The 15,152-nt window shown below is 33.2% G+C and overlaps 2 protein-coding genes across 7 annotated transcripts in view; one reads left to right on the top strand and one right to left on the bottom strand.

The window, feature by feature from the left end:
* The first annotated feature begins 462 nt into the window (after nt 1-462).
* On the top strand, nt 463-4,791 carry LOC126824156 (uncharacterized). Of its 2 annotated transcripts, XM_050553332.2 has the most exons (4): nt 474-557; nt 773-1,464; nt 1,906-2,187; nt 2,922-4,791. In XM_050553332.2, exons 2-4 carry the CDS (start codon nt 828-830, stop codon nt 3,623-3,625), a joined length of 1,623 nt encoding a protein of 540 aa, XP_050409289.2. In that variant the 5' UTR covers nt 474-557; nt 773-827; the 3' UTR covers nt 3,626-4,791. The 2 variants fall into 2 exon arrangements, with proteins under 2 accessions (XP_050409288.2, XP_050409289.2); XM_050553331.2 differs by having other exon boundaries at nt 463-1,464.
* A 561-nt stretch (nt 4,792-5,352) lies between these two features.
* LOC126823633 (transcription factor egl-13) overlaps nt 5,353-15,152 on the bottom strand; it is a 112,286-nt gene continuing 102,486 nt past the window's right edge. For all 5 annotated transcript variants that reach the window (XM_050552582.2, XM_050552583.2, XM_050552586.2 and 2 more), the window contains 6 exons: nt 10,612-11,180; nt 10,263-10,467; nt 9,715-9,885; nt 9,343-9,448; nt 8,736-8,869; nt 5,353-8,228 (listed from right to left, as the gene is read on the bottom strand). In XM_050552582.2, the coding sequence (XP_050408539.1) occupies nt 7,966-8,228; nt 8,736-8,869; nt 9,343-9,448; nt 9,715-9,885; nt 10,263-10,467; nt 10,612-11,180 (1,448 nt within the window). In that variant the 3' untranslated portion in view covers nt 5,353-7,965. The remainder of the gene's footprint in view (nt 8,229-8,735; nt 8,870-9,342; nt 9,449-9,714; nt 9,886-10,262; nt 10,468-10,611; nt 11,181-15,152) is intronic.

Raw genomic sequence — 15,152 nt, 5'->3', positions numbered from 1 at the left:
ACTCTGAGTACGATACTCCCAGGTGAGACTCCTGTATACCAGATCCACTCTAAGGTACGACGAAATTTAAAAATTTGCTCGAGCCCAGTTCTGCACCATCCGCGGCATCCGGGCTAATGAAGACGTGTACACACGCTGTGCAATGTGCCTTGGATAAAATTTTGCGTTTCATCGAATTCCACCAGTAATTTTTAGCGTGCAGGCCGCCAACGTGTATACGGGACTTCTTTTCTAACCCATACGAACAGCTAGACGCTGTTCTATGCAACGCTGAAAAATCTCGAAGAACTTTCTCGCCCAAAACCTTTATCGAAGTCGGGACCTCCTTGTAAGTGAGTCTGCACTTTACTCGTCGAGCAACCAGGGGTCCTAGTCCTAGATAGTTATTTTTATGTTACAGTAAAGTAACTGGTTTGAGTATGGCACCGGACTATTTTATAGGGGGTCAAGTTTTGAAGCTGACAACACATGGCACGTGTTGGATATTAATCTCACGGTTATCGAAATTATAAACCGTCGAGTATGGGAATGACACAGTTCAAAGTTTGCGTACTTGGGTACATTTGACGATCTTTCACCTTATATATGACATATCTGTAATGCATCTGACACACTTGTTTGTGTTAGCCATTTGGTCACCAGACAACGACATGGGCTGTCAAGTTGTTGCGGTGTGGTGACCATGATGGACCTAATAATAGGCTAGTAATATAAATAATATTAATACGTCCATGCTATGCCTATGAATATGAACAATTTGTTACATTTTAAGCACCAATACGAGACAGAATATTTACCAAGTAAATTTTATGATTAGATGAAGCGAGATGGAAAATGAAAATAGAGATGGAGAAACGAATGAAATAATTTCACATTCATCAAATCTATGCGGCACTGACACTGTAAGAAGGGTAGATAAAAGTTATATTTCCGAACATGAGGATGATAACGTCAACCACACATTATTATTTGAGGTTTCACCAGGGATGTGTCCAAATGGTGCAGTCAATATCTCAAGTAAAGAAATTTCTTCAGATTTCTTAGAAACAGATCTTAACTGTACCAGCAAAGATTTGAATGAAGTTTTAACCCAGTTAAAACTTGGAAAGTTTCATGTCATCATGCTTCTTTTGACTGGAGGAGGATACTTCGCAGCCTGTTCAGAAATCTTAGTTTTTGTATTTTTAAGTAAACCAGCCAAAAAGGAATGGAATTTACATGAATATGAATACCCATGGTTACCTTTCTTTAGTGGAATTGCTGGGATAGTTGGTGGTTATGTTTTTGGAACCTTGAGTGACCGGTATGGCCGACAAATTCCGTTTATTGTATCAATAGGTATATGTTGTGTGTGTGGACTAGGATCTGCATTTGCACCTTCCTTTGCCTTATTGATAGCCATTAGATCAATGGTGTCATTTGGTGTTGGAGGTCTGGAAGCTGTAGATTTTGTATTACTACTAGGTTAGTTTCACAAATACTAATATTATATTTTTAACATTACGTTAAGGGATGCGTTACATGAGTAATATTGCCTTTTTAACTTTTCTGCCTTCCACACTATTGCACAGAAATATGCCATTCAGATAAGCAGAGGGGTGTTCAGAAAATGAGCAAAGGAGGGTCCAGGATGGAGACAACTTCAAGTTTGATTTGAGGTCTGGGGATTACCCAAGAATTTGATAAAATCAGAAGCTTTGGTACAACATTTCTACTCATATATATTCATGTATAGGATTAGAGTGGGGTGAAGCCAAAACAGCGAGAATGCTTTGCATGTGTGATTGTTCAACATTATTTTGATGGCCCCTCGGACACTTCTCTGGACGCACACTTGATTATTAGATGGGACAATGACTACATCTAAGGTATCACCATACTCCCATTTATTTTGTTTTTTTTCAGAATTTCTTCCACCCCTGCATCGAGGATCAATGATGGTAGCTGTAACGTTTTTTGGTGCGCTTGGTGCTATATTAACAGGTGGACTTGCTTGGTTAATTATACCAACATGGGGTTGGAGATGGTTTGTAGGAGCATCAGCAATACCATCTATTATCATATTCTTTCTACGGCTTTTCATTCGATATGAATCTCCTAGATATCTTTTCTCTAGTGGTAAAAAACAAGAAGGAATGAAAGTTCTAAAGATTATAGCAGCCAAAAATAAAACAAATTTAACCAATGGTAGGTATCATAATACTAGTACAACCATGGACCTTATAATACATGTATTATGTTGAACTAATATGTTGAACATAATTACATGTATAAAATTAAATTAATTAGACCAGAACTGCTTCTCAAGCACAACTCATCTTGTTCTTCATCTCGAGGGCAACACTCTTAGTCTCATCAAACTTGGCATGCTTGTTCCTTAGACAATTGTGTATCGGTTTTGTGGGAATTTTGATATGTCACAATTCCAAGATGGTGGTGATGATGTCAGTTTCTAGTCCATATATTATCAGTAACAGATCATGCCCTGGGCAACAGAGGCAAATGCCTTGGGCCCAGGCCACATAGGGGCCTGGTGATAAAAAAGATAATCAAGACCCATTTCTCAAAGATCGTAAAACATAGTTGCCTTTTTTCACCGAGTTTTGAAATTATTAGGTAGGGGGACCTCAAGGGGCATCGGTTAGAAAAAAATTTGATATCAACGATTCCACATTGAGTGGGTTGGCAGTGGGAAGTTGATAACCCGAAACCCAAAATATTATTTGTACTATAGTCATGGAGTGAAGGCCCCACATTATTAAAATCTTAAAATGCATTCCACATAAAATAGGTCCTCTTTGTTTCGATTATAAGGTGGATTTTAATTTGATTTGCCACTAAAAACGTAGTATTAATTGTCATCGGTGTTGATTCACACATTGTAATTTTAATATATATATATATTATGATATATTTTTCAGTTGAGATTATATGTGAAACTAGTCAAGACAAGGGTCATATTTGTGATCTAATGTCAACAGGATTACGAGGGAGAACTATTACCATGACTTTAGTTTGGTGTCTACAGAGTATGGGATATTGGGGAACAACCATTTATTTACCAGAATATCTTGATTCTTTAGGTGTAGACTCATATTTCAACATGTTCACCATTTTACTTGGTGAATTACCGGGTTTAGTACTAGCTATGGTTCTTATTGAGAAACATATGCTTGGCAGAATTAAATGTCTACGATTTTTCTCTCTAGGAACATCCATAGCACTTCTCTTATTTGCATTCTTACCATTAGACTTTTTAAAAGCTGTTGTTGTTGTTGTATGTTATTTTTTCATGGTGCCAATATACTCAATATTAAATGCATTTACACCGGAAATTTATCCAACAAGAATCAGAAGTACTGCCATGGGTTGGGCAAATATTGCCATTGAAATTCCGGGTCTAATCACCCCTTTTGTAGGTGCAGTATTATTGTCTAGTAAAATTAAGTGGCTATATCCAGTAGTTTGGTCAGTTAATTTCTTCCTCCAATTTCTATGCAGTTTTGGATTTAGAGTAGAGACAGCCGGAAAGAATCTTATCAGTCAATCGGATGCCAGTCAACCCGAAAATCATTCCAAGAAAATTCAAACCAATATCGGGGAGGAACTCCCAGCTAATATGTGATTTATATTTGTTCTAGCCTTTGTTTTTGTATCTTACTAGAATGTTATAATCAAAATCTGTGTGTGGTATTCAGAGTTGTTCAGGTATTTTGTACAAGTCTCATAACTTTTTATGTGAATATAATTCCATAAAGTATTTATAGTATTTTATTTTTTAAATTTTGTATTATTAGAGTCAAATTGTGTTGAATATCAAGTGTTTGTTTGTAATTATATATAATGTATTTTTTTAATTATTTTTATGAATTCTATCTTGTTCAATAGAACAACCTGTAATTAACTTTGACATCAAGGGAGGTAACTCCATTTTTATCTGGCTCAGACTAGCAATTATTTGCCCATTGACTTCAATATTAAATGGCTGTAACATCACAGGCTGTAGCTTTTTGCTCAAAATTCCGTTGGTTCCAATCTTTATAGGCACAATGGGGACCACATTTGGCAATCTCCTCATCATAATTTTGTAGGGGGTTGACCGTTTAGATTTTTTGCTACGGGGATTTGAAGTTGACTGGGGTGAAAATCTCACTTCCGACACAATGATTGCTCTGCTTAAAGACACTTTACACCCCCTATCCCTCCACTCTAATATCATCAGCATTACCCAAAACTGCTATGAAATTGCAAATTTGACCCCTTTTCTCCAATTCTAGACCAAAAAGTCAACCCTAAAATGCAGGAAGAAGGGAGAAAAAAATTAAGGAAAAAGTTGTCTATTTATAACTCGCACTACATTCGTCCATCATGAAATAAGGGGAAATAATTACTAGTCTGAGTCCATCTGGACTGACTAGTAATCCTCTCCTCTTGACATTTTTTTTAACGCTCCAATGATTTTATTTTTGAGCCGAACATGTCACCATCATTGATGAAAATATTGAATTGGGGGGGGGGGGGGGGCATCTTGACTATACACCAAAACATGGCACAGAATGTAAACAGGGGAAAGAGATAAGGGAAGTAATCACTAGTCTGAGACTGTCTGAATAAATAAGGTCTGTGCTGTGGAGAACATGAATAATTGCTATAAATTTGTCCATGAATTCTGTGATAGCTGTGGGTAAGTCACAGAAATATTATCATCACTAAATTTATCCTTTTGTTGTTGCTTTTTCACTAAGAATGATGCTGTGTCATGGTCAAAATAAATATAGCATGCCAATAGTGTCTTTTTTGTTTTTGTTTTTAGATAACTATATTTCGACTGCATGTTTAAATTTGAAAGGATATTATCTAGCAGTGGATGCTGGATGTATTGATCAAATGTCACTTATTACAGCCTCTTGTTAGAGCCTTATATTAATAATATACCAAAACATTGTACGAGTTGTTCGGATGGGATAAAACCCTGTGTAAAAGTTGGCACTTGGCAGACATGTAGAACAACACTCCAGTGACTCCACCCTACCCATAATTGGAATTTGACAAAAGAGTAGACAGTAGTGCGGGGTTGGTGCCCAAAAATAGAATGTTAGACTCCATTTCATTTTATATCATTTCACAAGATTGCATTAAAGGGGAAATAACTCAACGTAAATCCGTGTTGACTCTGAATTTCATTAGGGTTCCTCGTTATCAATTTTATAGGACAAATTCGAAAAAATCTGTTGTGGGTTCACAAGAATTATGAAGAGACATGAAATGTCAGCATGGCTCCCAAAAGACAAATTATGCATAATTTCTTTTATCAACTTTCAAACCTGACAAATACAAACAACGAAAAGAAATGATTTTTGTACATTTATTTTTTTGAAAGATGATATACTGGGTTGATATTTTGTTAATGAATTAATTTTGTTATGAATACAAGGGTAATAAGTACCACATATAAGACATTGTTAGTAATAAAAAATAAAGGCTATAAATTAAAAATGCTGTGAGATCAGTATAATTTGTACACAGGTGAGTTTCGTCAGTGGTCATGCTAAATATTACATCTATTAATATCTGTAAAGACTTGACAGATAGTCATATAATATTAATATATAATAACCTCTAGGTTTATAATATAACTTTTTATCTATACAATATATTTGCAATAAATTTTATTTTGTTCTATTATATTATCAATGAGACAGTGGGTATAATAAACCATGATTTAAAATTAAATACATAAAATAATAATAATATTATATAGACTTCGTCACTCACCTAAAAACAAAATATTATTTGACATGATTGTCATAATAATATGTCCTGTTTGTAATGTGGTTGAGTACAATTCTCCAGTATATTCAATTCAAACACAATACATGACAAAGCTTAATTAAAACCATCACAAATCCTTGATGTTTTCCATAAATTTTTGTAGCTTTGAAAGAGAATTGCCGTCCTTTAGAACAAAATAAATTAAGATTAATATAACAAAATGAAATGAATCGATGTACTTATTACCCCACCCCACTCTCTCTATATATTTATACTACATCTAGAAGTGACACTACTGCAGTTGAATCACACATGGCACATGTTTAACAATGACAACAAAGTCGTATTAATAACAATTATTATTGCTTAATTAACTTAATTACAATCATCAAAGAAAAAAACTTTATAAACCTGCACACTAAGTTTGGAAGACAAGAAAAGTGCATGTTTAATATTCTCTCATGACACACTATAATAAAAGTAACTAACAATTTTAACTTGGAAAATATGGTTGACACACAACTACACAGTATCAACTGAAATAAATGCTTATAAAAAGTAAAACAGAAATATATCAACAATATGTTTATTATCCCACAAAATAGCTCATTAACCACCATCAACGTTTTATATTAATCTATTGACAAGGACAGCAACTTAGGTCACAGACCTATTTTTTTTTTTTTTATTTATTTATTTTTTTTTTTAGTTGAATCCTATCACATATTGTGACCGAGATTGAGAGTTTTAAAAAAATTTGACTTATGTCCATGAAGGTTAATAAGTCATTTATTAAAGATGCAATATATAAGAGCTAAATCTGCCTACATTGCAGCTCTTTTTCTGGCTTCGGATGTTATATAAATTATAGCTTATACATTTATTAACATGACAAACACATAATCAATCTCTAGGTCATATTGAATGGATTATAACACTGGCACCATTTAATAATTTAACGTTCAACTGGATACTTTGTTTATTATAGCAGCAATCATACATGACAGTTGAGACTATCTTGCCAAAACATCTAATACCCATAACTTTGTTCAATTTGACTGAAATTTTCAATATATTCATTTCTCATTATTTTTAAACTACTATGCCAAAAAAACGGTCAGCTCTTTATTTAAATCTTACATAATGCATCTTTAAATTCAGTTTCTAACATTATTTTAGCCTGAAATTGCACCGATGTTGATAGTTGTTTCGTATACATTTATTGAACACATAACTGCAGTATTCCACCCACTTCCATTACTATATACAATGACTGTTATACAAAAAATGAAATATATTTTTTTATGCAACTCTAGTAACAAATTTATATCTTCAATGTCAACAAATACATAAATGAAACAAAACAGTGCATATATAAACAATAATAATAATAATAACATGTACAACTATACATTGCTTCTAACCAGGACAAATATAAGGACAATAAACACCACAATAATTAAAATAGGCTAATCTAAATGATTCACAATCATACATACAAAACATGTTTATAATCTGCTCTAAATTAAATGCACATAGAGCTAATAGATATACAGAAATATATATAATATAATACGAGATAAGTAACAAATTTACATGTGTCCACATGTAACATACATTGGAAAAGGTTGTCCCTGCTATATATATTTCTATGTATTCTCTCGCATACAACAGGAACCCACACACAAATATTTTTGTTGGACCCAAGAATAAATCGTTGTAAACAGTCTAAATACGCCTCAGTGTAAGACAGTAGTCAATAAATAGACTCTACATGCCGTAAATACATACAAAAACATAAACAATGATGGACGCCACACAATGTTCATATATTTACAATGAAAATGAAACATTTTGTTGACATATATGTAAATCACTGAGAGAAACAGGTTCTATTAATTATTCTATACAGTATGTAAACTATAAATAATAAGTATCTAAAGCACCTAAAAAATACACATTTATTTTATTATTGCTGCACTATTTATTATTACTTTTTGTCCATATTTATCTAAGTGATCTGTTCTTGGAATAATCATCCCTTGGTAGTATAAAAATCAGATCCATCAAAATTCTAGCACCATCATATGATACAAGTAGTTACACTAAAGGCATGGGTTTTTAATACCATCCATGCTTTTGGCAAAACGTTCACAGTGAAAATGTCTAAAAATATATTACAAGTCTATGAGGTTATGTTTGAACTTCCTCCGCGGTGGATGGGTTTCCAAAACTAATATTCGATACATCACATGCTTCTTCATCCATACTATCATTACTTAAACCCTCTTCACCTGAATCATTTACACAATTACCATTCTGTAATAACGATTCTTTACTTGGATCATCTCCATTGAGAGAAAAGGGGGAGGATTTCATCACATCTGTACGATTATTGTCTGAGGATGTTGAAGAGAGAAAAGGAGAGAAACTATTTGATTCAGTATGTCCACTTCCTACAACGATAAAATTAAACAATAAATAATCAAGTTCAATATATTAGAAAAACATCTTGTAAAGGTCACAATACACCAGTTAGCCAATAATCATTTTCCTTATTTAGAAAAGGGAGTACTGATAGACCTAGTGATGAAAAAAAACCTAGGTTCGATACTATTTGGGGCATCATAATCAGAATACAAATGAGTTACCCAACAGTCTTTTACTGTTGTTTCTAGTATAATAAAACTAAAAAAAAAAAAACACAATTTATATGGAAAACAATCACTGGTTTATATGCATATAGCACCACGTTTCGACAAGTATTCTTTTATCGTTTTCAACTATAATTGTTTTCCATATAAATTGTGTTGTGTTTTTTAATGTGCTCAATCGCTCAATGCTACTCAAGGATTATAATAAATCCATTGATGTGAGATCAACAGAAAATAAATTAAACTTTACATGGTGTGAAAGTCTGGAATATTTCAGCTTCAATAAAACTATGAGCAATGGTAACATACCTTCAACAAAACTAGATGAACCATCTCCATACCACACCCTACGTATATCTTGTCTACGTGATTTCATCATACATTTATATTCTGATATGCGTAACTTTTTGCCATCAACTATACATGTTCTCTTGGGTCTTGGCCTGAAAAATAATATTCAAAATATTAGTTTCTTAAACAAATCATATTTGTGGCGGCACCCCACTAAATTTACTTTCAAGATGAATTTTACTGTTGTTTGTGGAATGCAAATTGAGGTGTATAACTTCAACCACTAATCAAGATGTTACTGGTGTCTATTAACTGGAGTATATTCAATATGCCTAAATACCGGAATATACTTACTGACCCATATTAACTATTGTATATTGAATAATAATTTGTGTATATTGCAATTACCTACTAACCTATATTTACTGGTGTTTATCAACTGGTGTATATTCATATTGGCCTATATTTACTGGTGATTATTGAAAAATGAATGTGTATTCAATAACTACCGGTTGTATAATTGATTACCTACTAACCTAAATGTTATAGTGTGTATTGACCAGGATATAATATCCTCATAATGCTCAGAATATCTATTGGAAGTTTTAAACTGTATAATAATTACCTGTATCTATAATCAGGGTGTTTCTCCATGTGTAGTTTACTTAATCGAGATTGTTCTTCATAAAATGGTTGTTTTTCTGTATTAGACATACCCTTCCATTTGGCACCTGAAACACAAATAACAAATTTAATACTAAAACACAAGGATTGGAAAGTAGGACTATTTGTCATTTATGTTCCTAATCCAACAGCCTAGAGATTGAAGAGATAATTTGAAAAAGCATCTGATAGAAGGCCAAAATCTATTTAAATTATTAAAATTTTAATGCTTTAATTGTTTTAATAATGTGGACAGAAAAGTTCTCTCTCTCTGCTTGTAGAGTTTCAATGAAATTCCAAGAACGAAAAAAAAAAAAAATGTATTGTAACATACCTAGGATTTTACTGATATTTGAGTTGTGCATATCTGGACATGCTTTAAGAATTTTACGTCTTTCTTCACGAGCCCACACCATAAATGCATTCATTGGTCTTTTGATATGAGGTCTATTCGCTTCATTTTTTTCTCGTTGAGTGCGAATTATTTTAGCTCCATACATCTTACCTATAATAATAAAACATTATTATTAGTTTTTCAGTTAGGATTTATGATTCAAAAATTCTGCTTAACAGTAGTTGAATAGAGTGGTGGTTTATTTATAAAGTTTTGGGTTATACAACCATTTTTAAAATGATTTTTTAAGGATTTATAATTCAAAATCTGTTCCACTCAACAGTAGTACAAAACATATTTGAAGCTGAATAGAGTGGTGATTTAGACCATAAGGTTTAGGGTTATACAACCCTTTTTAAAAATTAAAATGAGTTAGGATTTGTTTGGTTAAACAAGTTGGTTGGGTTTTAATGAAAGTAACAACAGGATAAAGTTGTAATCTTATATAAAATAGGAAAGATAACATGCAATGGCTTCAAAGAACTTACTTTGTAAATGTTGTACATAACTATTGGAACTATCTTCTGGGGATAAGGGCATGGATACACGATCTTTAGGTGTTGGATATTGAGACATAGGTGGCATGGTAGGAGACGCGGTGTTGGCATACATCGGAAAATGAAGACCTGGAAAAACTGGACCACCAACTGATGCGGCCAATTGTCGAGCAAACATTTCATGAACCAAATTCTCCTGAAATAAATAAATGTTATCAATTTGTTAATAATAATATACATTTGATTGGTTTAACAATAAGATATTCCTTCCAAATAGCATAATCTTACACTTAAAAAAAAGGTAAATATGTTTTTCTAATGAATAAATTGAATGACTTACTTGTACTGTTTTAACAGTTTCTTCATGTTTTCCATTAAACTGTGGTGTGTGGTTTGATAAACCAGCCATTCTTGCTGCCATGGGCATGGAACCAGCTAAGCTGAGGAAAGGATTGGCAATATACTGAGCTGGCATTCCAAAAGGGGATCCCATACTCAGTAATGGTGGAACTTCAGATGTAGGTGTATGAGACTGTTGTTGATGATGACGTTTGTGATTACTGTGAGCAGGAGGAGGTGTGACAACTGGTTCCCTTTTAATTGATGCCTCCCCATCATCATTACAATCACCAATATTCTCTTGTTTAATCATGTATCGTGGTTTACTTAAGTTGAGTGGTGCATCTTGTTCTGTGACTCCTCTTGGGCTAGTAAACACAGAGTTAGTGTCCCAGCTGGGAGTATGAGCTCTGAACAGTGAAGAGGTGTTGTGTGTGGGGGAGGGCAGAGATTGTGGTGACTTGCTGTAGGGTGAGGTGGCCAGCTGAGGTGAAGCTGAATGTTTTCCGCCATCTGGTCGTTGAAGATAAGATTTGGGAGAAATTTGTGATTCTCCACTCACTGAGGAAACTGAAAAGATAAAAAAAGAACAAATAAATATCCAGAAACAGATCTGATATAATGTGCAAAGTTGACTATTTTTCCAGCTAGTGCCAACAATTTATAAAATAGAGTTATTTCCCCTCAGTCACCAACCATACTGTGTTGCCAGCTGTGTTTCTGGCATCCATCATCTCACAACTACAAGATATCTGTCTAACAAAAATAATCTCAACTTTGACTTCCAGCAAATCTGTTAGGACATCCATACACATAGAATGTCCCTATCATTAACTTAGATTCCGTATGGAAATCTTCAAAATAAAATTCCCAGGAGAGAAAGACTCACAACTAAGGCGAGACTTTCATGTTGCGTTATGCTGGCTGACAAAATTTGCAGCTGTATTCTGTTTGGAGTTTAATTTGAGAACATTAGTAAGTAGATCATATATCAACAAAAGGTTCCCACATTTATTATAGATCAAGAACAACAGGGGTTTCTACACCATATGTCAAAAATTATAGCTCTTATTCTCCTAATTAACGTTTGTTTATATATACTTAGTTAAAAAGACAGAAGAGTCTGCTTAAGCTCAACTTATTTCCTGGAAATATTAATCAAAACATGGCAAGACAGTTAGCTTGCATGTTTGATACATTTTACAGGCCTTTTATACAGAATGATGGCAATGTATGTAGACTATCATCTAAACAAACTATGCAGGGCTGCTAATTTTAATATCATAATCAGATATATTACTACAGCTGATCAACGAGCTCCTCGAAGTAAATTTGAAAAACAATGTTTTACTGTGAACTGAATCAATGTGGAGTACTAATAGTTTTGAATTTTCTAATCTGTGGTAGTATCTGAATAAATAATGTCCTAGGTAAATTTAAACATTTTTTGATTACGTGATATATACAGTGCAATAAACAAGGTTATGGTCATGCTATTGGTGCCAACACACAAGACATTTTTTTACACATCACTGCTTGACCCAAGATGCTCGCTAGTTTGTTTTGAGAAACATCAAGTCTAGCAAAGAAAAATACAGCTGCTAGCTAATTATAACAACTACCTTCATCGGCTTTGATTCCTAGTTTAGTAAAAGCTTTAAGAAATGACCCTGACAATCACAAGACTGGATTCCTACTGACGAAACACATTATCTGTAAGCGAGTTTGTTTAGATAGAGTCCTATCTCCTAAATACAGCTAACAGACCCAGTTTAGACTAACACAAGAAACCATTCTTACTGCCAGTCATAGATTACCTAATGTTCTTTGTTGTTCCCAATAATAAACCATACTGAAAATCTAACCAATTGTAAAAACTTGTGTGTCTATTAGTTTATGGAATTCATTTTTTATACCCTTTCCTTATTTTGTATTCAGCTAAAAGAAAATATGTTGGCTATATTTCGAGAGATTTTCTGAAGAGATTTGAAAAGATATCTTTTACTTCAAAGGATTACGTGTCACTTATTTTTTCTGATTTTTGAAATATTTCAAGAAATTCTTCCATTCAAGTTTTTTGGGTAATTAGTTTTGTAGAGAGTACATGCTAATTCAAAAGGGGCTTTAATCGGATCCTAAATAGTTTTTATCAGTTTTAAAACTGATAACAGGCATTGGGTAGAATTTCAATTCCAACCATAAATAAAGGTATTATCTCTCACACCAGAGTAGCTTTGTCATGTCTACATTATTTTTCAATAAACAATCCTTGATTGTCTTCTTATCAAATACCCCATACCAACTTGTAGCTTCCAGTTCCACAATTTATTGTTTTTCTCCCAAGAAATTGTGTGTCCTTTGATAAGCCTATCTTGTAGTAGAGTTTAATTCAAGAGCTACTGGTTAAATCAGGCACTCTACAATTCTCCCTTATACAATCAGGATATAACAGTGCCAACATTATTAGTAAAATATTGTTCATGTAAAACCAAGAAAAAGAAAACAAAAAATGTTTTTTTATTATTATTTGAAGATCACTTACAAGGAATATGAAATAAACCAGTTCAGGAATTGTGTTAATTATAACAATATGTATGTAATTATCCAGTGCACGGCTTAACATCCAACCTATCTACTTTAGTCATTTACCCCTTCATAAACTCTTACTACTTTATACTTCCGCTCTATTAAACCTGTCTTTAACCTAGCTTTCTATAAAAACACAATAAAACTAGCCAAGAAAAAGAAAAGACAATTACTTTATCAGAGTTAATCAGAGTGTCAGTTGCGACAAGCAGACACTGTCAATCATTAGATTTAGCCAATCACCAGTCACTATACAGTTATATCACTGGAGATAATGCTGACAAATGACAGTATCAATGAAATTCAACACTTGCAATCAGATATTGAAAACCTGAGACCTGGGGAATGATTTTTAATTCTGTAAATAGATCATGTGGATGAAGACAATTGTAATTTGTGTCCATTAGCTTCCCCACAATATTTTGACATCTACGTTTTGGAAAATACTATTCTAGGCTTACTTAAAAAAAAAAAAAAATTCTGTAATTAAATGATTATTTCTTAAAATCATTGAGTAGGAAAATAAATTTATTCCAAATTGTTTCTAAATTCCATGTTTAAAAAAGGAGAAAATTGAGTTTAAAAGTAGATGAGCACATAAAACATTGTCTACATTATGGGCATGTCCTTAATACCAAGCTCTTGTCAAGATTTGATAAGTGATATAAGAAAGCATAATAGAAGTTCTACATTTAGTTTCCAACATGGCTCAAGATAATTGGATGCTCCCCACTCCATTGTGCTTCTATAGTAATCTACTGTCTTCTAATGAGGTCTACTCTTCAGACTGGTCTGTCCAGATTGAATTTCAATTCAGTTTGTTACCATTATGTGCGGAGTAGATGAGAACAGTTGGCTACTCCTTTTATTAACGAATTCACCACTGCTTTATTTCAAATGGAACTAAAGATTGTTTGAGCTATTGAAACTAAGCTTCCATCTTGAGAGCAGGAAATGTAGCGCCAATATAAGGAACTACATTAGTTGCAGACAATAGGCGCAGGACACTTCCATCAAGAAGCTCTTATCGGACAATCCGTCTGTCACACATGGTCAGATATCACCACTATGATAAACCAATCGAAAGATCTTCTCTATTCTTGAGGAATTTGCACATACCAAACACTTTCGGTGGATTTTTTCTTTCGTTTCTTTGCTTTTTGATTTGGTGTAATGACATCGGTAACTTTTCTTCTGAGAATATTAAATAGGAACAAAATCAGTACCACGTCTCTAATAGCACTATTTACCATATAATCTAGTTAACCCTATTCATAATTAACACAAATTCATCATCATTTCATTTAGTCTTGAAAAACAGTCCCTTATATATATATAAAAAAAAACTATGGAGAAAATGTTTTAATCCGTGACATTATAACTTTAAGGAAGTTCTCATTACATTGTTTGGGTAAAAGTATTCAAATAAAAGTTTTTGCCTTCGGGCCAAATTTCTATTAAGAGTTCTGTACTTGAATAAGTTTTTTGATGAAAGCCTAATCAAATTCTTGTTTTCAACATAATGGATGGCAAATGGAGATATCATGATGACCAACTCTTTCATGATGAATCTGTTCAGTCCCATAAAAAATCTAAATTCTACTCTGAAGAACAAAATTTCTTGTACAAAGTTATCTGATCTTACATATTTTATTGAATGCAGAAGAGATTTAATATAGTACAGCTTTGTAAACTTTGTTTAAATCTACAGGGGACAGGACCAACAATGCACAGGTTGTAGACCCATTGCTGAGAAGAGGTCTTTTTCACAGCATACAAGGTGGACCTATAGACCATTCGGTTTGCAATAGATTAAGCCCTTAGCATGGTGGAATAATTTTCTCAGTTGCTTCAACAGACTCAATATGGGACAAAAAACTTTACAGATGGTTAACTAAAGGAGGAAATATCAGTTTTGGTAACAAAATTCACCACATTATAACAACAGAATGAACT

Source organism: Patella vulgata, chromosome 6 (assembly GCF_932274485.2).
Source record: "Patella vulgata chromosome 6, xgPatVulg1.2, whole genome shotgun sequence".
In the NCBI taxonomy this organism is placed as follows: Eukaryota; Metazoa; Mollusca; class Gastropoda; family Patellidae; genus Patella; species Patella vulgata.
This window is presented reverse-complemented; position numbering and strand designations above follow the sequence as displayed.